Source organism: Cygnus olor, chromosome 7 (genome assembly GCF_009769625.2).
Source record: "Cygnus olor isolate bCygOlo1 chromosome 7, bCygOlo1.pri.v2, whole genome shotgun sequence".
In the NCBI taxonomy this organism is placed as follows: domain Eukaryota; kingdom Metazoa; phylum Chordata; class Aves; order Anseriformes; family Anatidae; genus Cygnus; species Cygnus olor.
In genome coordinates, this window is record NC_049175.1 from 5,249,379 (window position 1) to 5,277,330 (window position 27,952).

At 38.2% G+C, this 27,952-nt stretch overlaps 1 protein-coding gene across 8 annotated transcripts; it reads left to right on the forward strand.

The window, feature by feature from the left end:
* Window positions 1-1,240: 1,240 nt before the first annotated feature.
* Window positions 1,241-24,911, forward strand: SFTPD (surfactant protein D). 8 transcript variants are annotated; one of them, XM_040563002.1, is made up of 9 exons: window positions 1,241-1,289; window positions 3,931-4,056; window positions 5,195-10,085; window positions 11,468-11,580; window positions 11,739-16,982; window positions 19,434-19,642; window positions 21,618-21,725; window positions 22,334-22,423; window positions 24,123-24,911. In XM_040563002.1, the coding sequence occupies exons 6-9, from the start codon at window positions 19,450-19,452 to the stop codon at window positions 24,500-24,502; spliced, it is 771 nt and encodes a 256-aa protein (XP_040418936.1). In that variant the 5' UTR covers window positions 1,241-1,289; window positions 3,931-4,056; window positions 5,195-10,085; window positions 11,468-11,580; window positions 11,739-16,982; window positions 19,434-19,449; the 3' UTR covers window positions 24,503-24,911. The 8 variants fall into 8 exon arrangements, with proteins under 8 accessions (XP_040418936.1, XP_040418933.1, XP_040418931.1 ...); XM_040562999.1 differs by having other exon boundaries at window positions 5,195-16,597; window positions 16,851-16,982; XM_040562997.1 differs by having other exon boundaries at window positions 5,195-16,268; window positions 16,407-16,982.
* The last annotated feature ends 3,041 nt before the right edge of the window (window positions 24,912-27,952 follow it).

The following is a 27,952-nucleotide window of genomic DNA, read 5'->3' on the forward strand; positions in this document are numbered from 1 at the left end:
ATTTATGCTGTTAATGCAGGAAACTTGAGGCATAAATGAGCAAAATTATTGGTGTGACAGGGGTGCAGTTTTGATTGCAGAGTGAAATATTGCAAGAATAGTAGTTTTAAAGCATGAACATGAGGTTACAAATACAGCAATTCCTTTTTTTAAAGTCATTGCCTACTTAAATATTGTAGTTGCACAAATAGCTCTGTAGCACAAAAATGGCAGGACTTCAGTAGGAGCACTGGAATGTTAAGTGTACAGATATTTTAGTACAATTTCTAAATGCCTTAGAGGGCAAGTTCAACAAATTGACTCTTTGTATGGACATGAAGTAAGGAATGTTCAAGCGCGAGGAACTGTTTGAACGTTTTTGATTTAGCAAGACCTGTCTGAAAGACTAAAGATTAAAAACGTCTTTATGAATACTGAAATTTTTGTATGCATGTATTTATGCAAATAAGTTCTGTTGTAGATGTTTAGCATGCCTTGAGGCTTTTTATAGTACTGAAAAATATGTACCTTACTTGGCATCAAGATCCCGTGATTACAACTGAGCTGGTGAGCAGTTGCATGGTACTGCTACCACCAGTTTCACATCCTCCTCTTCTGGTGCAATCCCTAAATAATAACAGCTAGCTCTACTCCAACACAGACTTTCCAAAAATAGGAACCAAGTACACGTATAATACTTCTAAAATGAAGGAATGGTATGGATGTCCTTAAAGGAGAAAAGATGGATCAGGACGTACAATTATTTATTTACTGTTTATTCATCGCTCTAACCTCTTTTTTTAGTTGATCCAAAGAACTATTGTTTTATATCATGTAGTGCTATAAGTCTGTTTTAAATGATTGCTCAAGAATGAAAGATTTGGATACCTTTAAACTGTAACCTTTAAACCTTTAAATGTTAAAGTCCTGGAACAAAAAGCAAAAGCAATGTTCAAGATCCAGGTAGAAGCTAGGTACACTACAGACCAGGATACCTATGGCTAGAGTTGGCTTAGGGGAACGAGGGCTTCTGAGCTGGGACTTCAGCAGAGCCCTGCTCAGCCTGAGCTGGGCTCTCCATGGGGCTGCAGCTGAAGGCACGAGCTCGGGCAGCATGAAGGAGCACCGAAGTGCACAGGTGTAAGGTTAGGGGTAACATACCCAAGTTCGTGATGCTTTCAGGGGAAAGAGGACTGAAGCTGCCCCTTGTGCGTGTGTCTGGAATTTTTTTTGCAGACTTTTGAGAACCTTTTCTGAAAAATGTAAAGCTGCTAGAGTTTCAGTGCCTGCCTGCCTGCTGCTAAACTAAGGTAAGCACTAGGCTTCAACATTGCTGTAATGGTGGTGGTGTAGCTGTGTGTTAGCTGCTTAGATGCTGAAGTACATTTGGGACACATTAAATACAGCAGAGCCAGATGGGCAAAAGGAGGTGATTTTCTCATTACGTTTAGTGTTTGTGCAGCCTCACCTCTGAATACTGTGTGTAGTTCTGGGCTCCACAGTATGAAAAGGATGTTAAGGTCCTTGAAAGGACCTTGTTGACTTCCTCCCAGAGGAGGGTAACAGAGCCAGCCAAGGGCAGAAGGACACATGCTGTGAGGAGAGGCTGAGGAGGCTCGGGGTGCCCAGCCTGGAGGAGAAGAGGCTGGGAGGCAACCTCGTGCATAGGCAGGTGCCGGGCTCTGCTCCCTGAGCACCAGTGGCACCAAGCTGCGATGGGGGAGCTCAGGCTGGGCAGGAGGGGCATTGCTTTCCTGTGAGGGTGGCCAAAGGCTGGAGCAGGCTGCCCAGTGAGGTGGCTGGTGCCCCGTGCCTGCCAGTGTTCAAGGCGCATTTGGACACTGCCCTCAGTAACTTCTAGTGAGCCCCAAAGTGGTCAGGCAGTTGGACTCGGTGACCTCCGAAGGCCCCTTTCCACTGAACTGAACAGAACCATTCCATTCCACATTTCTTTAGATTAGATTCTCCTCATTGTTTCTTTAATATCAGTGAATTTATAACTGGCATAACAGGTGATAAATTTGGAGTATACTCTCTTATTAGAACATTAGCCTACTTCAAGATTGTCTGGAGGTTTGCAAAGAATCTTTCAGCATTTTTTTAGCAGAATTAGAAATTCCTCAAGTATTATTAAAAAATACTGTCCATGGAAAGAAAAATGATCTTAAATTTAAATCAGATATGAGAATAATGTAAGGAAGGAATAGGAGGAGTATAAAATTTGATCTACGCCTGAATCTTCAATAAGCCTTACAGAAATGGGAACCTCTGTGGAACATCTTCCACAGCAGCCCATAATTAGATCTCGATATCCTACAGTAGCCAGTAAAATGACAACTGGGTATGGGGAAAGAACAGTGGGAATTCCAGATGCGATTGGAAGAATATGAAGTCAGTTCAATATAGCACAGAAAAAAATCCTTTCTGTTTGAATTTCAGATTTTGGATTTACTGCTAAGTTCAACATGATGCAAGTTAACTTTGACAGAGGCATGATTCAGAGACGTAATGGTCTGTGAAAATATTTTCGTTGCTTTTATTAGACTTTTGATCACAATCTTCAATGTAGACTTTGCATGGGCTTAAGCATTAGCTTGCAGTAACTTGCTCATTGTTTCTGTTATTTTTAAGTACTCTGGAAGTCAGAAAATAATCTACATTTGATTTCTATTATGCCAGATAGTAGCCATATGAGTTAATTAGCTATCATCTGAAATTCTCTTGCTGCTACAGCATAATTGTTTACCATTTTTAGATTATTCTTTTAGACTAATTATTTAAATGTATCTAAAGTAAAGTGGCATAGGGAGAGATTTTAGATCATTTCACTAAATGTTTAGCAGGCTAATGGAAGGTTGAACTCCAAAATTAGCTCTACTAAGACTTCTGCAAAGCAACAAAAATTACAGAGTAAATAACCAAGTGCTCTCTCTGCCTCTAGTTTTCATTTTGTCATTTATCAATGAAGCTGCATTCAGAAAAGGTGGCATTTATTTATTTTTAATTCAGAGTCTGCATTTATGTAGATGACTTTCTGATAATAGGTCTACTAAAATGATTCTGAGTTTAACATAACATATGGCACTACATTAAATGTGTATGAGGCAAACCATATTTCTGATCTCCTGTTTTACAGAAGATATATTGATGTGCTATCTCTTATTGTTGAGATTTCGTAATTCTGGCCTTGGGTTACGTTGGTGTTATACTTACAACACAGCTTATCTGTGTGTATCTACCTTTTTCACAGCAGGGTAGATAAATGTATATTTGATAGATCCAGTCTGCATGTTTCTTGGCTGCTGATTACAAAGATCTAAGTTCACTAAATTGGATGTTAGTGCAGTTCTGTTTGAACAAACTCCATGAATTCAGAGCAACTGTGAGCTCAGATTGGGCATTTGCTACAGCTAACGAGTGAAACAGCAAAATGGAATATAAAGATACAGAATTACAAGGGCTGAATTTTGCAGTTTTAATGGCTTACCAGAAATACCCCCATAATTACCAGGCTTTTTAGCCCTCGCCAAGCCCGTCACCTAACACTTGAGAAATAGAGGCTTCCAAGCATGTTGGATACCTGCCCCGTTTCTAAGGCCTGTTATTTTCAGGGGGCATTGCACACCCCCAACTATGAGCGAGGAGGAATGCATCTGGGAGTACATATGTGCCAAGGCTCTGACAGGATGGTGAAATAAAACCTCAGTTTGCCACTTTGGGTTTCCAAATTTTAAGTGATTTTTGAAATTATTTTTTTTAAGTGCTTCTTTCTTAAGGGGTTTATTTAAGAGCTGACTGGGAGTATTCATTATTCATGCTACGTATTAAATGGCAGCAAAAAAAAAAAAAAGAAAAGAAAAGTGGTAATCAAGGCAACTTGATTTAGTGTAGATGTATTACAGAGCGTGAGCAGCTGAGGAGAGCTAACAGCCCTTTCACTACCTCTTCCAGACCAGATGATGGAGCAGTGCTGCTGCGTCCAAGCAGAGTACGTCAACCCCGGGAATGAGAGCTCCTGGCGACAGCTCCAGCGTTGCGAAGACAGAAACAGGAAATGGGGGACAGGAGGGCATCCAGGTACAAAAAAAAATTCTTTCTCCAATCTGTCTTGCTCACAACTACGTTCAACTGTTCTTCATTAAACTAACGTTTAGTACAGTTCTGCTCACCCTGCAGAGTATGTTTAGAAGACTTGCGAGCATAGCTATTCTGAAGGTTTATAAAATCTTCTGATTTAGTGTGATTACAGAGCTTTCAGTTTTTGGTTACCATATCTAAATCCATTCTGGTCTGACAGTGAATGAAGTCTGTTCCTGATGGAGTTGTTTCAGAATTTTTTCTGAAGAATCCTTCATACCTTTTTTTTTTTTTTTTTAAGTAAAATATGAAGGTGTGTAATATATAGCACAGCTCAATATTTTAAACTAAAGCTGGAAACGTCTATAAGAATGTCATTTTTTTTCTTTTTCCATATCAACAAGAAGAAAGGCCAAAATAAGGGAAATTATGTAGGCATAAGAACTATTTCCAATAGAAGTTGTTGCTAGTAATGAGGAAGGAATTCGTTAGCTATCTGAGCATACTCAGCTAACATCCTTACCAAGCACACTCAAAATATTGTAAAGAAAAAATGACATTATTTTCATCTATGGCTTAAAGTTGAAGAAGTATTATTAAGGCAATTTAAAATGCTTATATTAAAACTAAAATGATTTGATATGCAAAACTAAATGTGCCTGGACCTATTGGAAGCATCATTCTGACTCCTGTTAAATTCTGCAGAAATCTGATGTTTCAAGATGGCTGGAGGAAAGAAATTTAATTTTAACTTTAGAGAAGGTCTGAAAATTTCTCACCACCAAGTTAAGAAAAAATGGTAATGAATGCAAATGTATGTGTCATAAGAGATTGAGTACTCATAAAATGAAGCTGCTCACAAGGAAATACTATTAAGGCATTAAACCAATGAAAAAACAACAGTATAGAAGAAAGGGCTGCTTAAAGGTTGTGAAAGGTCATACAATCCATCTCTGCCTGAAGGAAGGATAGAAGACTAATGCCTTTAGGGCAAATCGTTAAGGCAGTATGCTTTTATATCTTACTGAAGTTACTTAGGCAGAAAAATTTAAACCTTTCTGATTCAAGCAAGCAAGGCCTTCTGTCCTTTCCTCATCCTTTCGATACTGATAGTGACTTATTTGCTCATCTGTGTTAGCAGGCAGCTGAAAAGGACATAATGGAAGAGAAGGGATCCACGCTGGTCACAAACAGGCAGCCTTATGCATCAGCGCCAGAGCTGCAGTGGCACAAAGCAAGGCAGGTTTGCCCCTTCTGTCCAGCAAAACAATCGCTTTATTAGTCTTTACAAAAAAAAAAGTCTTCCGTAAGTATATACTCTACCCCAGTCCTGGCAAAACTTTTTGTTGTTGCTTTTGAATATCAGCGTCTTTTCAAGATGTTTTCTAATGTAGTTTTCTATCAGATATCTAGAGTTTCTCTATGGCTTTGCACTGGTACTTGTCATAGTTTCCCTGTAAGCAGCCTGGAGAGGATGGCAGAAATGTCTCCCAGATGAAGCTTTTGGCAAATATGCCATACTGGCACACAATTCTTTTCTTGCCATCATTTTCTCAGGCCAGATATTTGAATAATATATTTTTCTCTTGCTTTCCACATTTTCCTCTTTAGAAATGTCATTGTCAAGAGCAATTAATTGCCATTCTATGCAAATATGAGAAAGGAATGTTTTGCATTTCTGTTCCTTACAGAATTCCTCAGAGCAGCAGAGATGGCAAGCAGGATACTACAGAAAGATAGGGAGACCAAGATAAAACAGTGGCAATTTCCCAGCCAGAGGAGCCTTCCAGCTTAGCTAGTAATAAAGACAGAAGTCTAGACATGTTTCTAATAAGGCAGTATTAACTCACCATAATTATTTTACCTTAAGGTAGTGCTCATTCATCACCATGGCACTGCTATAAATAGAATATCATTGCTTCACATTTTCCAATAAATCCAACATATTCTGAGATTAAGTACGGCAGTGAAGTTTGTGATTTCAAACAGTAACACATAGCAGTTGCTATTTACCAGAGAAATCCCTCTTAATGAATGAAGTATTAGGGTTTAGTGATGATTTGAGATTCAAAAGAGACCGCATTTTCTCCTGAAATTGTAATTAATTTACTTCCAGTGTATCTAGGTCAGTGCAGTTGTTTAGTCTACATGGAAAGTTGACTACTGTCTAAATTATCCCACTCTTAAAGAAGAAATCCACTGCATAGCACAGAAAGCTTTTCATTATTGTATCTCCTCCCATCACATAATTTTACAAAGCCTGATTGGGCAAACTTGCAGAGAAAACAATGCCTTGTTTCCATTTAAATAATCTTACTAAAACCAAAAGGAAGACTTAAAAAGCCATTACTCCGTTAATTATAGCAATTTATTCAAAAAGGATATAAACGCAAACATCTGAAAATTTTAAATATATTGAATATGAATATATGTATTCTGGAATTCCATTTAAGTTCCGTAAAGTTCAATCTTGTGCGTTACACCTGTAGTAAAAGATTAGGGTTTCCTTTTAGTTGTTATGGCCTTTGTCTAGTGGTTTTGCGAGCAACATGCAAATGTTTGCAATACTATGAAATCATGGTATAGACTTGCTTTATTTGCACTGTTTCTCTTCATCTCATTCTCTTCAACTTCTTTGATTCAACTCATTGGATGATGAAATCTTAAAGATCATGGTAAATATGGGCTGTGTGGTCCAAACAGGACAACATTTAAAGACTTTATGAGAACTGAGTGGCATAGTTCATCCTTTTCTTAAAGGAATCAAAAAACAAATAAAAGGAGTAGCTTACAATTATAGACAGAAGCCTTGTAGAGTAAACAAACATGTCATAAAAGTAGGGAAAAAATGTGCACTTTCCAGGGTGAGAGTTGCAGATAAGGTCCTTGTTTAGGTAGAAGAAGCTGGCGTAGCAGAGGTGCAGCAGTTTCCATTAGTCACTTCACCATATAGGTGAATTAGATTCAGAGATGTGGTTTGCAATTGATGTGGGCACCTGAAAGGGTGCAGGCTTTGTTTTGTCCACACCTGAGCTGTGCAGCCAAACTGTTGCACGGCAGGTGGTGATATGCTGGTGGCATAAACCACGGCCAATTACTTCATACAAGAAATACAATGTTCCTTCAAGAAATTGCGTTTCTCAGAGTTAAAACAGATTCCTCTGAGATCTGGCTGAAGTCGTTCTCCAGGATCTTACTAACACCATGATCTAAAGGCCATCTCAAAGGGTTTCTTGTTCCAGGACCCCTTTGATCCTGATCCCCTTTTCAGAGAACTACAGAGCTGGAAACCCATTTAAACTTTTCATTTGGAACAGCAGTACTCAGCTGAACTGACATCAAAGTAAATTGGCAAATTGGCTGTGCATTTGTATGCAGTGCTTTCACATGTGGGTCACTCAGGGAAATAGCGTGGCCTTGCTCAGCAGGCTCCTAGAGGCTGCCACACTGCTATGCTGTGCTGACAGTAATTTAGATGTATTGTGCTTCTGGGTCCTCCTTATTCTCCTGCTCCCAAAAGACATGATTGCCAGTGGAAAAATATTCAAAACCATTTTTTTGAAGGTGACTTGAGACTTCAAAAGCTCCTCATTGCCAAGCTGCTCGGCTGCTTGCTTTTCTAAGGAAGTCAGCAGAGACCAGTGCTATAGAATAAGTAGCAGGTAGGCATAACGAGATCATTGCCTGCAATAAATGCTATACAGGCAGAAGAAATGCTTAGGCATGTATGTAATAAAATCCTATAACTCGGACAGGGAATTAGTAGAAATAAATAGAGTGGTAAAAAGAGAACAACGGACAAATGCATAAGTGGAAAGGTGGATCCTGTTAAAATTTCTGCCTCTAATCTATCTGTACCTGGGTTATTTGTCACTTGGTATAAATGTACATGTTACTTAATATATTGTCTGTGTATCAGATTTAAGTAACATTTTGGACTGTATTGCATAAATGATATTATGGTTTTACTTGTATCATCAGTGTTTTAGCATTCCTGCTTGGATGTCATACTGCAGTTTGTCAACCACATGACTTTCTTCCATCATTTGTTTTGTCATCAGTGAAAATTAATTTTCTTGTGTCCTGCCCTCCTTATCACTTTTAGAGAAACAGACAACATCTGCTGTGTAGTGACTCACTGAAAGAAAATGAACATTCCCTCTTATAGCAAGGTGACATTAGCAACAATAAATCTTCCCATGACCTATCATTTAGTAGTCTATCATTTTAGTAGTCATTTATAGTATCTGTCATTTAGTAGTCATTTCACAGTTATGTATGAAGAGCTGTGAAGTCTCCTATGATTATCTAAACACAGGTTAGAAAACATTGGGGGAAACAGATGATTGTTTTTAAGGGCTCCTCTTGTATATATGGAGGTGCTAGGGTTCTATTCCACATCTTTCAGAATTATTTCTGCATTTACACATGCTATTTAAACTAATACATTAAAATTAGGCTTTAAAAATAATGGGTATGTTTTAAAAAATTCTGGAAACCTACAGCTCTTATTGAGGTCAATGAAAACTTTGGGGTACAAGGCTTTTCGAAAAGATTACGAATGTCTTCAGGCTTTAGTGGAAAGGGGCTCTAGAGTGCAGCCATTGCTTGTCTGCTGCAGCAATTACTAACAGAAAAAAGTCTGTGCCAGGTCACAGGGAGTACTTTTTCTGTTCTAATATATACATCAATTTGCATTGAAGATTCTATTCAAACTACTAGTCATGTAAATGTTATTCGGACTATATGAGGTAAGTGACTAACAGAATAACAGTCATTATTATACTGGAGCTGCAAAACCCCCGTTTGATGGGATGTGACCAAAAAGTACTTGAGAGCTAAGGAGCTCTGTCATAATAAACAAACAAACCCGTTTTTGCATCTCTCATTGTATCAACACATCTTTGGCTCGCTCTCTTTAGAAAAATCTAGTGTTTCAGAATCCTGGCTTCAAAAAATCATGTTAACTTCCATATTTCTGGCAACTTTTAAGACCAGTTACAATTCATTACCAAATATTTTTCAAATGCTAAGACACATTTTATAGAAATGAAACAACTTTGATATTTGAGTAGCAGTGCTATCAAAGACTAATGACAACAGCTAGTTGTTTAGTTGCTGCTATAAACTAGTTGCATTGTGGAGGGGGTTAAAAAATACATATATTTGGGTTTATTCTACAATGTTGGGTAATTGTGCATATCATTTATAAAAGGCAAAACTTCAGCAATGTTGCCCTTGCATTCAAGAGTCAGATCTAGAGGAGGCACTGAGGAGGAAGAGCTTGTTCTGCCTAACTGCCCATCTGCTACATAGCAACCTCTGGATGCATCTCAAACAAGGGAGTAAAGCTTGGAGTGTTTCTCTAAACAGGCTCAACCTGCAAAATGGCATCTGCCCTGTGACAAGCTGTGAATCTATTCCAAAACCATTCAGAACCCTAAAACTGCTTTTGAAACAGAAGATAAATGAAAACATAAAAGGAAGTTATTTGTACCATTTGCATGACAAAGTGAATATGAGAGAGCTGGTAAAATATTAGTGGAAAGTAGGTAATACAAAATACTGCACTAGAGTTATTGTAGGTCCTTCATTTCTGTGCAAATGTTAGATGTTTGATTTGTTGTTTAGTTCAACATTATCACTGGTATGTGTTTAATCCACAGTCCAAAAAGTCGATAGGAAGCTCTACAGTGTCTCAACTGTTGGTAAGAGCTCACCTAACTGTTAAAGCCACAGAAGTCCTTCCCTCTGTTTGGATAATAATTTGGCGGTGTAATAGCTGGAGGGTGGGTTCATTTGTATACATTCTTCATTATCTCCAACAGTTCAAAGCCACCTGGTTTACTAATGCCTCTGTTGATATTGCTTTAGCACGACTTGTTTGCGTTTGACCTAATATTCAAATTTAGTCCAGAATTAGTGCAGAAGTGTGTGAAGTTTGTGCAAATCAAATCCAGTTATCATTCTTCTCTGCAGCCATCACTGAGTTCAAAGCTGTGGACTGAGATGTAAGCACAGTCCCTCAGGTATGTGGACATGCTTTTTTTTTGTACCCATATTAGAGATATTTTGCCAGGTAGTGATGGGAAGGAAGAGTTAAGAGGGGAAGGAGATCCTGGGTGTAGAAAGAAGTCTTTGGTGAAGTTGTGCTTATTGTTTGCATGTGTATCTAACTGGTAATAATACTTAGCTGTTTTCTTGTTGAAAGTTAAGATGACATAAGTGTGTCATGGTGTGTAGGAAAAGATTTTGACACAGCTGACTAAAAGACATGTGAAATGTGAATTTCTTAATTGCTTATAGTCACTAAAAAGCACAACTGATGTGCCAGTGTGGTACATCAATTCAGACTGTGCAGACGTGCTACACTGTATTGCAACACCTCTAAACCTGAGATGTTCATTTCTATGTTTCATGTCTAAACGAGCGCAGGAGGTCAGTGGAAGTGCTTTGGTAGAGGCAAAAAAAAAAATCCTTCTATTCCTTTACCAAAAATTGTTAAAAATTGATCCTTGATTAGAAATGTAACTACGTAGAGTAAACCTATGTACAGGTGGTGTTGCTGTTGAACCTTAAATACTTTAAGGACTTCTCAAAAACAATTGTTTATTCCCCTGTTTAGCAAAAGCTTCATCAGGCATAAACTGTCAGTATCCCAACATTACAAGGCTTAGCTGCTCACAGAAATATTGGAATATATGCCGAAGGAAACATATGGCTTTGCAACTCGGGGAGGGAGTTATTTAGTAATAGAATTTTATTTAGAGATTGCTCATTAATTCTTTAAATCAGCTTTTGGTTACATGTATTTACTTAAGTTTATACAACATAAATTGCATACAACTACTGCTCAAATTATTCATTATGAATAATGTATTCGAACAAATACAGGCCTTTAATGTGTTTGCAGCTGATTTGTAGTCAGTTCATAATTTTTATGTCTGCGCTCATTTTTTCAAGTTGTTTACTAGTTTAGGTTAGAAGTGGGATTTTACATAGCTCCAAGTATTTTCTATGCAGTTTTCAGTCTGTATGATTTATTGCCACAGGTGCTTTTTTCTCCCTCCTTGACAGTCTCTGTTAGTCCAGCTGCCTAACAGCCTCCTGAAACATTTACTGTGCAGGTAATGGAAAAAGAAGTGTAAACTGCTGAAAAAGAAAGTTATTCTGCTTCAAATCTTTTTCTGCAAAGATTAGTTCATGCAATGGCTGCACTATCATCTAATAAACTCTTGTGCATTCCTCTTATATGAAAATGCCATGTGTCCAAATATTCATGACTTAATAATCATATGCATAGTTTGGCATAGTTCATATCAAAGAAGTAGAATGAACTGTGAGAAATGTCCCAGAACAAAATGCTTTTATTAAAAAGTCATGTTTTCTGAAACAGGAATGTTTCTTTCAGATCCGTTTCTGAGAAATGGCTGGAAGCCCTGCTGATTCTGGACCCGGGCATCCTGGTGCAGCCCTGCTCATCCTCACCCTCATGATGGACCTTTTGAGCCCGAATGGACCCAGGTAGTTCTCCTGATTCTTATAACGGACTGGTTTCAAATCATGGTAGTGGAAGTTTCTGCTCACTGCTCAACCCCTTGTTCATTTAATCAATGAGTGCTAGCTGTACGCTGTGCTGGGGAAAGAGCTGTGATTAACGTAGCACATGCTTTGTCCTGGAGTGATACAGACTTGCAGTAATGCCACTTCAGCAATCAAGAGCAATCAAGTCATAACGCGCAGCCAGGGAGAGCTGAGCATGGGAGCACTGTCTAAGGTAAGAGCTCACGGTTCTAGCTCCCTGATGTGCGTCTGATGCATGCCCTCGTCTTCGGCTGGGCTCAGGTCTGGGGCTGTGCAGCTACAAGTGCAGTTCCTTTGAAAGCTGTGCAGCTCTTCAAAGCTTTCACATGAACTTCTGAAGATCTTAGACAGAAACGTGCTCTGCTACTTTTATCTGTGCTTTGCTTAGTACTGTCGTGGCTGTCTTTACTTACACTTGAAAGTTATTTTCCAGTGCAATTTTTGTCTCCTACTGGAGAGCTAAGCCACTTCTAACATGACTAGCTAAAAAAACAAAAAAAAAGTGCCTGTAAGGGTGCTGCCTATTAATATGCCTTGTAATTAGTATGCTCTGGATCCATGGTCAAAAGGCAGAATTCCAGTTAACTTCTTTGGCTCGTGGGAGCTCCTCACAACGTGAGCTGGGGGAAAAGCCAAATGGTAGGGGGCTCTCAGCTCTGTTCCCCAGCCCTGAGAAAAATGACTCATGGATCACTTTCCGTGGATCAGTGGCCATGATCCTCCGCTAGGAGACTTTGTTGCCAGGACAACCGTTGCCAAGACAGACTGGTTTTCCTTGGGAACAATTTCACTGTGTGATTTCTATACAGCAAACCTCCAGTATTTACTGTTAGACCCATGCGAGAAGCTCTTGGAGTTTCCAGGTGGAAACTGAGAAACAGTAGGAAGGGCAAGTGACTCTAACCACCAAGAGGGAGCTTGCAATCTCACGTGGATCTGCACAAAGTTCACGGTCTCTCTGAATGTGCATGCACTCTGCAAATATGGGCCCCAAAACCCAGCGTTATGAGCCTCTTCAGGCCACAATATCAAAAGGAATTCCAAAGCTTACAATTCTCTTCAGCAACAGTTAGTTGGGAATAGATGAGGTCCTTAGGGATGTTCTGTATTTTAGTGCATAGCTATAAAAGTTTTCATGATTTAGTACAGAGGCTGTGATCAGCACCTTGCGTGTGCTGAAAGCAGCAGATTCCACCACCTCACCCTGTCTGTGAAAAGCATGTGCTTTGTAGAATTACTGGCATGCCTTCAAAAGAGGACCCTGTTCTCTTTGAAATTGCTTGTAATTTTGTAATTTTATATCACCTGAAAGATTGCCTTTGGTTCACTTTATTAAAAGTATAGTGTTACTATATGCAAAGTCAATAATCCTTTTTGATACAGAGGTTCCTAAAGTTTATGATTCAAAACTTTACCAGTCTGGTATTGGTTTCCAATTTTTGCATTAAATGATTCTGGTTTAAGGAGAAAGTTTGATTATGGTATAATATTAGATGATATTCAAGTCAGTGGATGTAAAGTAGTTAAATGAATAAGCTACTCTCCCGAGTACATATGCATATTTAACACTCTTGTTGCTGTCCACCAGAGGTCACTTCCTGGCCACTTTATTCATTATCGGCTGTGCTTTCAGTTGAGTGGTTAGCCTCTCTTGTTCTCCCTTGTCGTAGACTTCTGGATCAGCTGTGCAAATGCAAGTCCTGAAAATCCTGCTAATGACTGACTCGTTTCTAGAATCATTAAAAGACAGAAAGGCAATATCCTGCTGAAACAGGAAAAGTATTTAATTGATCCCATAATCACACCTAAGACACATCCCTGAGTGTCTAATCTCAGTAACTACCCCATGCTTTGCAAGCTTTACTGTGCATATTAAAGAATTTTCAGTACAACCAGACACTATTGTGTGCTAGCAAATCTATGTGAAATTTATATCTGGATTTTTATCTAAATTGTCACAAAATCTTTCTCAATGTGCACTTAAATTGAGAAGTAAAATGTATTTACGGCTTCTGATACTTCAACAGTATGTGAGTTTCATCTGTCATGTGCTTGGAGAGGCCTGTGTTTGACAAGTTTTTCAGTACAGAGAAAAACGTCCAGAATTCTTTACTTGACTTATCAATTAACAAACTGAGCAACTCATCTTACAGGAGTGCCGTTCTACATCGTCTTTTGTAAGTAAAGTGAAAATCTGGAAATTAGACATGATATTTTATGAGCTCTAAAAGCGTGGATGCTTTTTAGCTCAGGTAGATGGAAGCTCAAGCAGCTAATATTCAAAAGAAAAGGAGGAACTCAGTATGTGTGTTCTTAGCAATCTCTTCCCTGTGTGAGGAGATGCTATGTGAATTGTGAACTTTGTCTGAAACCTCAAACACACCTGAACTTCCTCTAAGTGAAGAAAATTGTTTGTTTTTGTCTGGTCTGCTTCAGATTCATCTTACTGTCTTACTGCTTCTCTAAAGACTATGTTCAGTCTTGCTAACTTTGAACTATAGACCAGCATCTCTATAGAGTCTGGTTTTAATTTAAAAAAAAAAAAAAAAAAAAAAAAACACAAAAAAACCACAGAAATAGTTTTTGGTTTATAAGCATAGGTCCAGACTAAAATGCAATCATTTAAAGTTTAAGGGAGGAGGAGTTGCTATCAGTTTTGTACCTAGTTTCCTGGCTACTTGGCCCATGATAGAAAAATAAATAAAGGAATACCTGGTTATCATTAACACTCACTGGAAACTTGCTGGGAACGACTTGTTTAGGTCTCTATTTTTATAGACAGACTCCAGTAACATGAACTCAGACTTTTCTACATGTTGATGCTTATACTAACTGCTACAGTGAATAAAGGGTGAGACTATAATTTTAATCACAATATTATTCCAATTCCTACTTATCTGCGTTAATTGCTGTGGCATTGTTCCTAGTGTGTCCTGCTATAGAAATTTCCATCTCTCATGACAATTGATAATTTTACCTTGCTCTTAATACATAGAGTGGGCACAGAACATCCAAAGATTTTACCATTAGTGAGGAATGACTCGAGGTGGTGGACCAACACAGGAAACAACTATTCATCCACATAGTCTTTGGGGCTGGCTGACAAGTGAAAAGAAATAGACTAAGAGCTTCAGCTTTGCTCCATCCTTCTTGCTGTGCAGAAGTACGGATGCATGGTAGGTTACGCAGGCAAGGGATAAATCACTACTAATTCAGAAGACAAAGACCCTGCACAGGACAGCTTCCACATTACATCTTTCTAAGGGCTTTAATTAAGCTCTCTGTATGAGCACCTATTAAGACTTGTGCTCCATAATACCTGGTCTGAGGTTTTTCTGAAACAAGGTTATTCCTAGGGTCTTGTTCTTCAGAACTCTTTAATCCTGCCTCTAGTTTTCTCCATGAAAAGTTTGAAATACTTTTTAAGCTCCTGGTTTGGAGATAAGAGCACGCTGTTGGTCTGACATCAAAGTGAATCAATGAGCTGGCTGTGCGTTTCTATCCACTGCTTTAGCCATATATTCCTTTGCAAGCCTCTAGAAGCTGTCACCCTGCTATGCTGTGATGAAAATAATTGGATATAGCTCCCACTTCTGTTATTCCCATATGATATTGCTGCTGGTGAAGAGTACTCAAAACTGATGGCTCCAAAGTCAACTTTAAACTTCAAAAGCCAAGTGTTCTCACGTGCTGGGCTGTTTGCTTCTCCAAGGACATTTGCAGAGAGCAGCACCATACATCAAAGTGCAGACAGACATAAGAAAAGACCATTCCCACAAAGAGTGATATACAGAAAGAAGATACATTCAAGCATCTAAATAGTGAGGAACTGAGTACTCAAATAATTCTGGAGGAAGGGAAGTCTGTATACAAATAAGGCGATAGAAAATGAAATGACAAATTCCATGAAGAAAACCTTCTAATAATTTTGAATAATGAACCGCTTGCCCTTACGATTTTTATTTGTCACTAAATGCAGGAATTTACAATAGTCCCGTAGGCTTGGATAGTGCATAAACATGCTGTTGTGCTACAGCTTAGTAACATTTCTACTGTGTGATAAACTACAGTTCAAAAAGATGCTTCACATGATACTGTTTGTTGTTCTCAGCAGGTGAGAACTGGGAGCAGGGAAATTGCTAAGAACCCTATCTACCACATGCTTCCACTTCTGCAGGCAAGGAACCTTCAGAGAATTTCAACAGGGAAAAATAAACCAGAAAAATAAAACAGATGTTTTCATGGGTTACAAGGTGACAACATGAACCTTGGATGTCACGTGTTGACAGCAAATGGGTACCACATTCAGGCTCTTAGCCAAAATAGCAAAGGTTGGTATGGAAATTCCAGCTTTCTATTTAAAGAAATTCATCTCTAATTCCAAATTCCTGTTTAATGGTGTTGGGTCTACAATGATTTTAGCAAATCACATCTGAAAAACAGCACTGCTCTGATTTGATGTTTTCATTTTATTTTTACTGACACTAAATTTATTCTAGCTCCTGAACAGAAAAGATAGAGATGCAGCCTGACAGGCTACAACATCTGTATCTGACTTGATCACATCGGAGAATATCAGCCCCAGAAACGGGACCTTAGGAACAAAATCACTCCTGCCACTGCTGCAGGTATGGAGATTTTGATTTGATTTTTGCAGCTGGAGATGTCAAACAGGGTTTCCTCACACAAGGTAAGGAAGTTCTCTGCAAGCAGAGGTGCCAGAGATATCTCTTCCTCAAAACTGTATTTTGTTACTCATTTTGCAGAGCTACCCATGGCAATACCCCCCAGACACACTATTTTTGCTACAGTATGTTTCATGTCTACACAATAGTACCATAATTGGATGGACATGCAAGCTCTACTGAGAATTATAGCCTCATTACCAATTTGAAAATTAAACCATTGACTGAATAAAGGGGAAACATCTTGCAGTCAAAATGTTTGGTACCTGCAGGTATTCTGATTTTTTGTTGGTTGGTTGGTTGTACTGTGACACAGTCAATATCTCTCCAAGGCCATGCAAAGATCAAAGGGCTTAATCCCAGAATGTCGTATGCAATAACATGTAAATAGGGTGGTAAGGTTGAAGTAGGCAATCACTAATGTTGTGCAAGACAGAGATAAGCCAGTAAGCCACCTCTTCCCAAAATAAAGCACAAAATTACAGCTTTTAGTAGAAATGTAAGGGATTTTTTTCCTCTTGGCAGGCTTGTCCCCAAGATAAAAATCCAGCAAGTGTCTTTTCCAATTCTTCTCTACTACGTTCTGTCACGCTGGCTGTCAGGAAAGCCAACAGAGTGATAAGAGTTTCACTGTGTACTGATCAGGTAAAGGTGCTGGTAAGTAAAGCTCTTTTGCTCTGATAACTATTTGACCATACTGAGGCCCTGCAACCCTTGCAGGTACAGACATGCTGCTTAGAAAGGAGTTCTGTTGGCTGCCCTACCAGTGCACGACAAGCTGTTGAGGAGGAATGTTAGCAATATGTGATCTGTCAGTTTAATTTCTGGCCCCTATAAATGTAATATTTACTTTTGAGGAGTAGTTTCCCAGTGATTGACTTAATAAAGCTGTCCTGTGCTGTCAAACTCAGATTTTGGGGCTGATCGCTCAGAGCTGTTACTGCTTTGACTAGGACTGGAGCAATGACTCCTAGCTGCCTTTTCCAGGATCCCTTCCCCACTGTTTACCTGCATTGGGTGAATCATGTCCTAAAGCACCTTTTATGGAGGAATGGAAGAATTTCCTGAGATTTATGTCTTGAAATAGTATCTCCTATATCTACTCCAGAGCTAACTAGCCTCCTAAATATAAAAGAATTTTCATGACATCTTTCAGAGTCTGATTTTAATCTCTCTGCTGAGAAATTCTGCAACTGTGTAAGCCTCGGGACACAAGGAGTGTTGTTACACCCACACTTAGTATGATCCTACATGCGGGATTCTCCCTCTCCTCTAAATCTAAATATGGATTGCAAAATCTGTTTTTCCTATTTTATCTCCCTTAGATTTTTCAGAGAAATTTGGAACATTTTGCGTATTTAACTAAACTACTGTTGGTGCAAACTATCATTAATCTATTTGGGAAGTGATTTAGCTGCTAGGAAACCCTGCCTCCAATTTCACGAAGGTAAACAGGCACTTTGTATCTCCTAGAATAAAGAAATGGGGTGGTCAACTTGGAAAACTTTGGAGGTAAATAGGTTGTAGGAAGGACATAGGTTGGGCAGGTTAGTAGGCAAAAACAACAAAGATCTGTATGAGAGGGATTCTCTCTAGGGAAAGCACTTTTCTGTGAGCTTAACATTTTGTTTTCAATTTTTCTTTTATTGGACCATTATTAGTATTTTTTTCTTACTGAGTTCATGGGAGACTGCAGCGATATCAACTTCCCTGGTACTGGATAATTAACATAGTATAAAAATCCAGCAGAAAGAAACCCATAGAGGGATGACAAGAACTGGCTTCATTCATGAAGCTGGCTAAAAAATATAAACTAAGATTCTAGCTTTGTTATATTGGCCATCTAAATACTTTACCATATTTTATTTTATAATAGGCCATTGCTCCAGATTTTCATCTGAGCCTAAAAGTAGCAGCACAGAGAAGTATATAGAAAAGTGGTGCTTCTTAAGCTCTGCTTATTTTTTCTAATGATAATGTTCTCACAGTAATTAATATGCTAGTGATTATGCTTTGCATTGTACTTTATCAGATAAAACATGACTAGGGAGTCTGCTCTCCATGGGAAATTTTTCCTGAAGCTTAAACTAAAGAGAAATAATTGACATTATTACCAATATTCATGCTGGATTTGATTCCTTACCCTAGTCTCTGTTAACCTAGCAGAACTTCCTTAAACTTGTTTGCTATTTTAAGTTGACTGATAGAACTGCGAGAAAATAAAGTCAATTGACATTTACTATAAAAGTTTGTCAGCTTGTGTTTGCCGTAGGGTTTTTGTTTTTTTGTTGTTGGTTGGTTGGTTTTCAGTTAAACAGAAAATACATGGGACGTGATTGCATCGAATTTGGCTATCATGTTAAAATGGAGGATAATTACAGTGGTGCAACTTGTCGAAACATCATGCAGAGTATGATGTTATTGCCTGTTACTGTTCTGCTCAGAGAGGGCAGCAAAGTATTGCAGATCTGGAATCCAAGAGAACTTCAGCTCTGGGATGTAATACTGAGGAAGAAATGTATCTTATTAATGTACAAGGTGTGAAAGGAGAAACTGGGAGGCAATCAGGTCATAACTACGTAAACACACATGAAATTTTTGTCCTGTTAAGCTGTGGATGTTTGCTGGCAGTGAAGACGTTATTAAGAGAAATAGATTAATCGGTATAGATTTAGACATCCTGATAGCTGTAAACAGAAGCATCCCTGCAGAGATGCAATAGTTGGAGAGTTTAGGATTTGTCCCAAACTGTAATTGTGTGTGACTCGTTTGGCATAAAGAGAAATGTTTTAAGTTTACACATACAATGAAGAAAACATTACAGTGGATTTGCAGCACGTGAGATGGGTGACTGTTTCTATTAGGTATTTTCATTACACCTTGAGATTTTCAGATTCTTATGAGCTTGGCTGTTTCTCTTCTGTTTTTTATACATAAAGATACAATCGGAGTCTAGATGAAATGGTTCAGGCACTATCCCCTGTTCTTGGTCTTTTGACTGAAGACAAGTATATTTTCTGGGCATTGTAGGCAACTCTTCGCTAGGCAACCGTTTAAAATGATGTAAATGGAGAAATTTGTGGTATGAATCTGCCTTATTTTTTGCAGATCTGTGGACCTAGCAATGACTCTCCTTCAGCCTTTCAGTGCCCTGGTACTTTGGATTTCACTGATGATGTTAACGAGTTCAGTTAACACAGATAAACCTGAAGAGAATAGGTATTCCTGCCCAGTAATTCAGTGCAGTGCTCCTGCGGTCAATGGTTTACCAGGCAGAGATGGAAGAGATGGTCCCAAAGGTGAAAAGGGAGACCCAGGTACAGAGCTATGAGCATTTAGCAATACTTCATTTTTAACAATCTTTATCATCTCTTTAGTCTTATTTTATACTTCTTGAAATCCTTCATTTTTCTTTTTTAACGTTTCTCCTTTTTTTGTCCCATTAACCTTCTGTAGGTTCTGTACAATTGCAGGAAGCTATCTATAAAGCACTTTCTGCATTTATAATTCTAGTCTGGATACCTGGCTTTTAAGAAATGAGTAATAATAATAATAAATACATAAAAACCACATTTTCGCAACAGCCCATAAAACGGAGATGCAATGAGATTTTGATCTGAATGTACCATTTGTACTCTGAACCACTTACAGAGTTTCCTACAATACCATACTAAATTAGGTCTGCTTTTCCTTTCCAGGGGCCGGCTCTCAAAACCAGAAATCATGCTTGCTAGAGTTGGCTGCTAATCTGATGATCATAATTGGATTGCTTCAAACTCACTAAGTCCCAACAACTGAATTCCCCCAAGACATGATTTGTCAAACAATTGCTGCAAACAACAAACAGATCAGCAAGTGCTATCTGTCACACAATAGAACCAAGTCACCAGCTCTCCCAAGATGCCACATCATTTCAGTCCAAACATTTAATAAGTACATACAGAGTTGTATGCTTTCTTACCATATCCTGTGTTGTCAGGTGCTTACCACAGAGCTTGGCATTATATAATTGCTTTTCAACATCAAAGCAAACTCTCATCACTACCAATACCGCTGCATATGATCTAAGACATAGAATTTCAGTGGTGTATATTGATATACTGTATACACATTTTCAGTGCCACATATCCTCAGATTGCCCTCTGCAATTTCATAGTTGAAATAAGTAAATCCAGCACTACCTGTTTAAATAACTGTTTCAGAGGTATCCTTAACCTTTATTATGATTTAGCTCATTTTCTAGATAATATATTGTGATTGGTGTGGCTGGTTTTAGACCATGTGTACCTCTGCAATAACAAGTGTTTATTTCATTGGATTTTCATTGTCATAAATAGATGTAGTAAGGAATTTACCATCAAAGTGATTTTTCATTGAAGTAATGGTGTAGTAATGGTAAATATGTTCCTAGCAAATGAATATTTCCACAGGAACAATTTTCTGGTAGAGGTGAGGGCGGTATTTGACCCATAATGAAAGATTTAAAGATTCGGACAAAGACGAATTGAAATGTTATTGATGACAATTACAAGTTAATATAGTGTTGTAGTCCGTTGGGGATGTTGCTAGATGCCACATTCCCCTCCTTTCCACTGAGTTAGGACTCCTGGCCATGCTCTATTTTTTGCTTCCTTGATGTTCAAGCTGCATATTGCACATTATTATTCTTTTGAGATAATATCTATCTTATTGTGGTTTTGTTTTTTGTTTTTTAATCTCCATAGAAAATGAATACCCAGCCTCCATTGTTTCTATGAAAACCTGTCACTTTGAATTTGAGGCTAGTTTTGTGTCTTGTATACAAAACTCAAATATTGAATATTTCTCAGAACAAGTTCATCAAGAATAAAGTGCAGATGCATCTTACAGTGCTTCATAAAAATTTAAAATAACAAGTGAGTATTAAGAAATCATGGGTGACCAAGAAGTTATCTTATGCTCTGCATTATTTCTGTGGCTGCTAGGTGAGAATGTAGGGGCTTTACTTTGCTCTTGAAAAGCTTCCTTGAAGAGGAAGACTGACAGATGGCCCTACCCACATCATCTGTTTCCTGCTTATTTATCAATATTAACTGTTTTTTCCCAAACATATTCCATTTTATCCCCTATTCTCAGCTGGACCTTGCAACCTATCTTCCTAGGAGTGTCTTCTGTCTCTTTGTGCCTTCTGCACACCATTGCTTGTTGTTAAACTATTCCTGTGTTTGGCATTCCCTCCAAGCAGTAAGAAAACATTGTGGGAGAATTGTCTCAGAAAACAATAAAACCATTTTCTTTTAAATCAAACTCTAGGAGAAGGATTGAGAGGTCTGCAGGGTTTTCCTGGAAAAGCAGGACCTCCTGGAATGAAAGGAGATGTAGGACCACGAGGAGAGAAAGGACAAAAAGGAGAACAAGGAAGTAAGAAATAAAATTCTCATGTTTCTATAATCTAGTTTTCAATCTTTTATTATATTTTCCTTAAAATATTTGTGTTAATGTCTTATATTCTTATAACATCATTTGAGGGAAGGTGTGATTCACACAAGTGCGAGGAGCAGAAAGATAAACTGTCTGTTACTTAGGAGATGAGTTGCCCAATATAACTGGGGAAAAAAGTGCCTGGAATGAGTCATTACTTTATTGTCTGTGAATGAAATAACAAACCCTCTGGCTCATATTATAAACAGCATTTTTCCTTTCATTCTTTGACTGATCGTGCGTTTTCTGCTTTACATTTAATTCATTTAAAATGTTTACATGTGTGTTTTGCCTTTGAGAACTGGGCTTTTCCAGCTGTATAGGGAATGACCTTGTCAACCCTGAGAATTCAAAGTTCACCCAAGCATCCATCCCACTAAGGGATGCGGCTCTCCCAGTGGCACAGTTTCCCAGGGAACAAATCTGCAATGTGGCCTGTGGTTTCTGCTCTGGAAAACAGTTCTCTCACATGGCATCACATTACATCAAAGACAGTAGTTGTGTAGTCGTTTTAATATAAATTACTAAATAATACCATAAACTTCTAGTTGTAGCAACCGATGGCCTGCAGAGACAAGTAACTGCTTTGGAAACAAAACTCAAGGTTTTGGAAGATGAATTAAATAGATACAAAAATGGTAAGATACAATCATTCTTTAGTTTTCTTTTTGGCTTTGTGATATGATGGGCATGCTTGTGCTGGAGAAGGAACTGAAAACAGGAGGTTGAAACAAATATTGCAATTTTCTCTTGTGTTGCTCATGGGAGATGGTCATTACTTAAATGCTTTCTCACTGCATACTTTACATCCTTCCTGAACTGACCTGCCAAACTTCAAGGATCTCTTTGCCAACATACAGCTCAGGGGCTTTGTTACATGAACTGCAGGACCGGCTAATGTTCTCTGGTCATTTGTGCTTTAAGTGATGTGTTATCTCTCTCTCACTGCCTCAGTTCTAGATAGTTTTCTATGAGTAGACAGGGGTTGGGATGCTGTCTGTGTAAGCCTGGCTGTAAGTAATCTCTCAAGAGATACTGTATGAAAATTTTCAAAGAATGTCTCATCCTTGCATTACTGTTACTGGTACAAATGCCGCAGTCGGAAAGGCACAGGGTCCATTACTGTTCTTAGGTTAATTTGGAAGGAAATGGCACAGTCTACAATTTAGCACAGCATAAGCATCAGCAGAGGCAAGTCATGTAGCTCTGATCATCCTTCCAAGGGGGGTGTCTTCCCTGCAGAAAGCACAACTTTGAAGCCATAGTTGTGTGAAAAGCCTGATGGTAACCTGAAACTGGGGCAAGAAGCTGCAGAACGTGGAGAGGCTGAACAGCTGGTAGCAGTAATCCCTTCAGCCATCTCCCTTTTCTCCTGTGCTTGTATATCAATGCCCTAGAAAAGGGTGTCTAAAACAGGAGGTGAGCAGAGGTTCCCTTGCCCACAGGAGCATTGCACTGTTACCATTCTCACAATATCAGGGAAAATTTAACTATGCATATGTCACAGTTTTTGTATAGTTGTTATAAGGTGGTGGACGGACTTCACACTACTCCTGGAAACAATTTTGAGACAATAAGTTAAAATAACTTGCCTGTTACAGACAGCAACTGCATTTCAAAAGAGTTATTGCAAGCCCTGTTTTATCTACTAAATGATCAAAAGCCTCACTTTCCATTGGTTTTTCATGAAAACCTGGCAGGTGTGTAAGCTACAGATTCCTATCTCTCCTGAGATTATTTAAATTTTCAGGACAAATATTCGGTTGTACAGACTTGCTAAAGCTGTCCCTGTGTCTCCTCTTTCTGCTCTGTTGCTTTAAACCCTGAATTTCATTACAGTCTCTCAGCTTTATTTTGTGTGATACCAGGAATTTCTGTGATAAAGCTGATGGGTACAGAAGATCTCCTAATTGCAGCTTGGTTCCTCTTCATGAATTTTAATTGATCTCTGGTTTTTGCATTGAAACCTGGCGAGCTATTTTGTCATGCTTGTGATTTACATTAGAGCACGAGTTCCTTAAGTTCCTGATTCAAGAACCGTAATAATGTATGAACTGGGAACAAAAAATAATAAAACAGGACTCGTGATCCAGGTCTTGTGAAAATCCGGTTTTGTTAAAGCATGGATTTGCTATTTCCAGATATTTATTTTGTTTGACTTCTGTTGGATTCTGCCTACTACTGCAATGAGTAGTCTGTTTATAACTGGTGTTAACTATTTACAAAGTACAACTGTGATATTATGGAAAATAACTATAGTTATATAATTATAGTTATATAATTATACCATCCTCAATTTATAGTATAAGTCAGTTTGGTGTTCATTTTTGTTTCTAGCTTTGATTTTAAAGAACATCAGAAGCATTGGTAAAAAAATGTTTGTCTCAACTGGAAACCAAGATACTTTTGAAAATGGAAAATCCCTTTGTGCGAGAGCTGGAAGTACACTTGCTTCTCCTAGGAATGATGCTGAAAATACAGTTTTAAAAGACTTACTGAGACCTGCAAGGCAAGCTCATATAGGGATATCTGATGCACAGACTGAGGGCAGGTTTGTGTACCTGAGTGGAGGGGCTGTAACTTACTCAAAATGGAATACTGGAGAACCAAATAATCTAAGAAATGAAGATTGTGTGGTAATACAAGAATCTGGAAAATGGAATGATGTGGACTGTTCAAATACACAGGCCTTAATTATCTGTGAATTCTTGAGCTGACAAATCTAGGAAAATCAACATTTTTGTTCTCAGTTGATACAGAAGTTGGTTGATATAGAAGTTTGTTACCATTTATGGCCTGGAAAAATCAAAACCTGCATGTATTTATAATCATTTTCTTTTTGACATTCAGTTTTGAATCTACTAATGAAATAGACCTGTTTGTTCAATCACTATGAATTAATTTGTGCTTACCACATAGGCTGCTGGGGATCTTACGTTCATATAGGCTTCTGGAGGGCTGAACTCCACATCAGCTCTAATATGATCCCCTGGACAGGGTGCCTACTAACATTTGAAATGTGTTTTCCAGTTCGTGGCCTAGCACAGTCTGACCTGTTAGCTTAACCTGTACTTCATGAGTTGTTGAACTTAAAATGTGAGCCAAAATAAATTTTACACATGTGAACCATGGAACGCATTTTTAAAAACATGGAAATTTAGTTAAGATAGAGCATTTAAAACTAGTTTATGGAATATAATGGGCAATTTTTAAACTAATGATTATTATTAAGTGATTAAGCTAATAAATGGTATTTCTGCTCCATTGCAAACATACATTCCAAGCAAAATGCATCAATCAAGCAGGCATTCGTATGTGGAATTGTGGTTCAAAGACCATGTCTTGATCTGGGCCATATTATCATCACACATGGGAATGTGGTTTCCTCAGAGTCTGAAAAGAAAAGTGCACGTCTATTTTTTTCTCTGTGTTTCTCTTTGGAGTCTACAAAGCTGACAGCAGCTCAGTGTTGGAAATAATTGGTGTGTTCTCCTGCTGATAAAACAAAAGTGTCTGTCTACAGCTAATGAGGCAGATGATTTGGAACTGTGCCTTCACAGAAGACCCATCTTATTCCTCTCTGTCTCTGTTCCACAAGTCTGTTTTTAATTCCTGTCTTTATAACTTTTCCACCTTCCACCACTGTTTCCACCTTTTCCACCTTGTGCTTCTATGAGAAGTACTGTGACCTACTAGGTGACCAACAACCTTCCCCTGAAGTGTGTCTAGAAGGCCCTGGCTGTGCTCCCTGCACACAGGAGACAGGTCCTCTTTACATGTGTGTGTGTGTTTGTTTGCAGTTTTGTTGAGGCAAATTCAAATGCTGCAATAGACAGCACCTAGATTACTCGGTCAGCCTTCACAACTGAAATGGAAAGTATTGCTGTAGAGTCTGTCGTTATGGTAATATATTTAACTGTTGTTGTGTTTGCCAGCAATAAGGAGTAGAGCTTTTTTATTTAGTCAGAGACTAAGCTCTCACCCTGCTCTAGACAGAGGCTCTGTACGGAGCATGAAGAAACTGAGGCTCTAATATATTCTCCAGGAGTTGTCAAATGTAAAATACGGTCTTAACTGAGCTTAGTTTAAGACACCTCCAAAGTTAAAACAGTCTAATGCTGTGTCCCAAGAGAGACATTTTAGGCAGTATCCATCTACTTCATCTGCTCAACTCATCTGTTTTACAGCTATTATTTTCATTGCCTAATTTTGTGTCAACCTTTGTAAGTAATGACAGTTCTTTATCTGTACCAGGATATGTAAGTACAAAGGAAAAACAATTACTGCAATTGTTGAAGGTTCTGTATTTTCTAGAGTATGATATATCTGCTGATCTGTATATTTTCCTTGTCATTACTGGCAATGTATCTCTGCAGTTTCTCAAGTGAACTGCATTCCTTTCCTTCATTAATTGGCATCCTGCAGCTATGAAAACAGGAACTTTTAAAATTGTGCCTGGAGATTTTAATCAATATTTATTACATGAAAATGCAGGATAAGGTGCAGTATTTCAAAGACAGATTTGGGTTAATTTAGGACAAAAAAGAGATATTCTAGAGAGTTAAATATGGTCCTGTTGTGCTTCTAGGTGTAAGGATCAGTGGTAATTCAGCCTCCAGTGCGTTTACTTGTAAAGAATAAGCAAGTCTGCTTTGAGATTATCTCCACAAGCACTGTGCTATGTTTTGTGACCATTTCATTTAAAGCTGAACTAAGAGCAATGCCTCCAGTAGGCCAGCCAATGAATTACAATGTCTTATCTGTAAATTTTAAAAGGATTTAATGTAGTATTTTGCAGATGTGAATGGCTCTGTTTTCCCACTGTCAGTCACCTAAACCATCAAATTGTCCTCCATGAAGATCAGCTATGTAGCACCTAATAACAGATGCCCAAAGGTAATCACAGCGAGGAAAGATTAAAACATGCAAATTACATGCTACCAGATATATCTATTATGACACTTGTACTTCATTCATTTTGTCATTTCAAAAAATTGATCTTGCTTCACAATGCTAGAAATGAAGTGGCAAAATATTAATGCGACATCAGCATTCCTCTTTTAGACTGCATCTACAGCTTCAATCATACTGAGTCGAACTATTATAGGATGTCAATATAAGCTTTTGGGATCTGTAACAGTTAGGAGAGTAATGACAGGAATACATATAGTAGTGCTTGTTAGATACACTTGCTTGTAGAACTGTAGATAGTGCTTGTAGATACGTATTTGATATTTCATTGCACACAGTGATTTTAAAACAAATATGTTCTAAATGAATGAAAGCTGTCTTTCAACAGAAATTTTTTAGATATACTATTCCTAATTTCCATGTCATTAAATGTCTCGAGTCCAGCTCTGAAATGTAATTTAGACTAATTTTTACATGATTTTGCCCATTGAATTTCTAATACACTTGTTTGAATTTTATGAAGCTTCTTCTAACCTTATATTGATTATTTGCATTTGGACAGCACTACATGTTATTCAGATGGGATCTCTACAGACTGAAAAACTGTTTTCAGGTAAGTGCAAAAATATTTTTATGCTAAAAATACTGAAGAAGTTCATGGAAGTGGAGAGGGTGAATATTCATGTTGTAGGTAGGCTCAGTTTCATACGGTCCAAAGTTATTAGATAACTATCCTTATTACTAGGTTGTGTATGTGAGAGGTGTATATAGCCTTCAGAAAGGAGAATGTATATAGGAAGTCTGAGATATAGTTTTTGAATTTGTTGCTTGAAGTAAACATCTAGTCAGACCATTTTTGAGTCATTGAGTTCTTTGGCTTAAGTTATATTATTTGAAGCTTTTAAACTCAGTGAGATGCTCTCAGAAGTGCCCTCAGTTCCGACCTTTCTCACCACCCATGTTAGGGACACCATTCTTTCTTTAGGAACACTGTTCTTTAGTAGATGCTGAACAGCAAAAAGTGAGTTTGAAATTGTTTTTCTAGAGGCTTAAATCAGCATCCCTGATGACCACTTAATTTTGCATTAATTAGAAACCAATCTGTATTTGTTTGCCCCTGATTAGAACCATCTCATTTGGTGCTAATATGACCTCCACAGAGCTTCTAAGTAATTCAAGATGAGAGCAGCATTTGTTAATCAGCTGCTGGGCTTATCTTTCTAAAACATAGCACAATTTTAGGCTAAGTATAGGCT

Coding starts and splice junctions, on each gene's coding strand:
- SFTPD (XM_040562995.1), top strand. CDS start 19,450: ATGACTCTCCTTCAGCCTTTCAGTGCCCTGGTACTTTGGATTTCACTG. Junction 19,643..21,617: donor AGGTGAAAAGGGAGACCCAG/GTACAGAGCTAT, acceptor ATCAAACTCTAG/GAGAAGGATTGAGAGGTCTG. Junction 21,726..22,333: donor ACAAAAAGGAGAACAAGGAA/GTAAGAAATAAA, acceptor ATAAACTTCTAG/TTGTAGCAACCGATGGCCTG.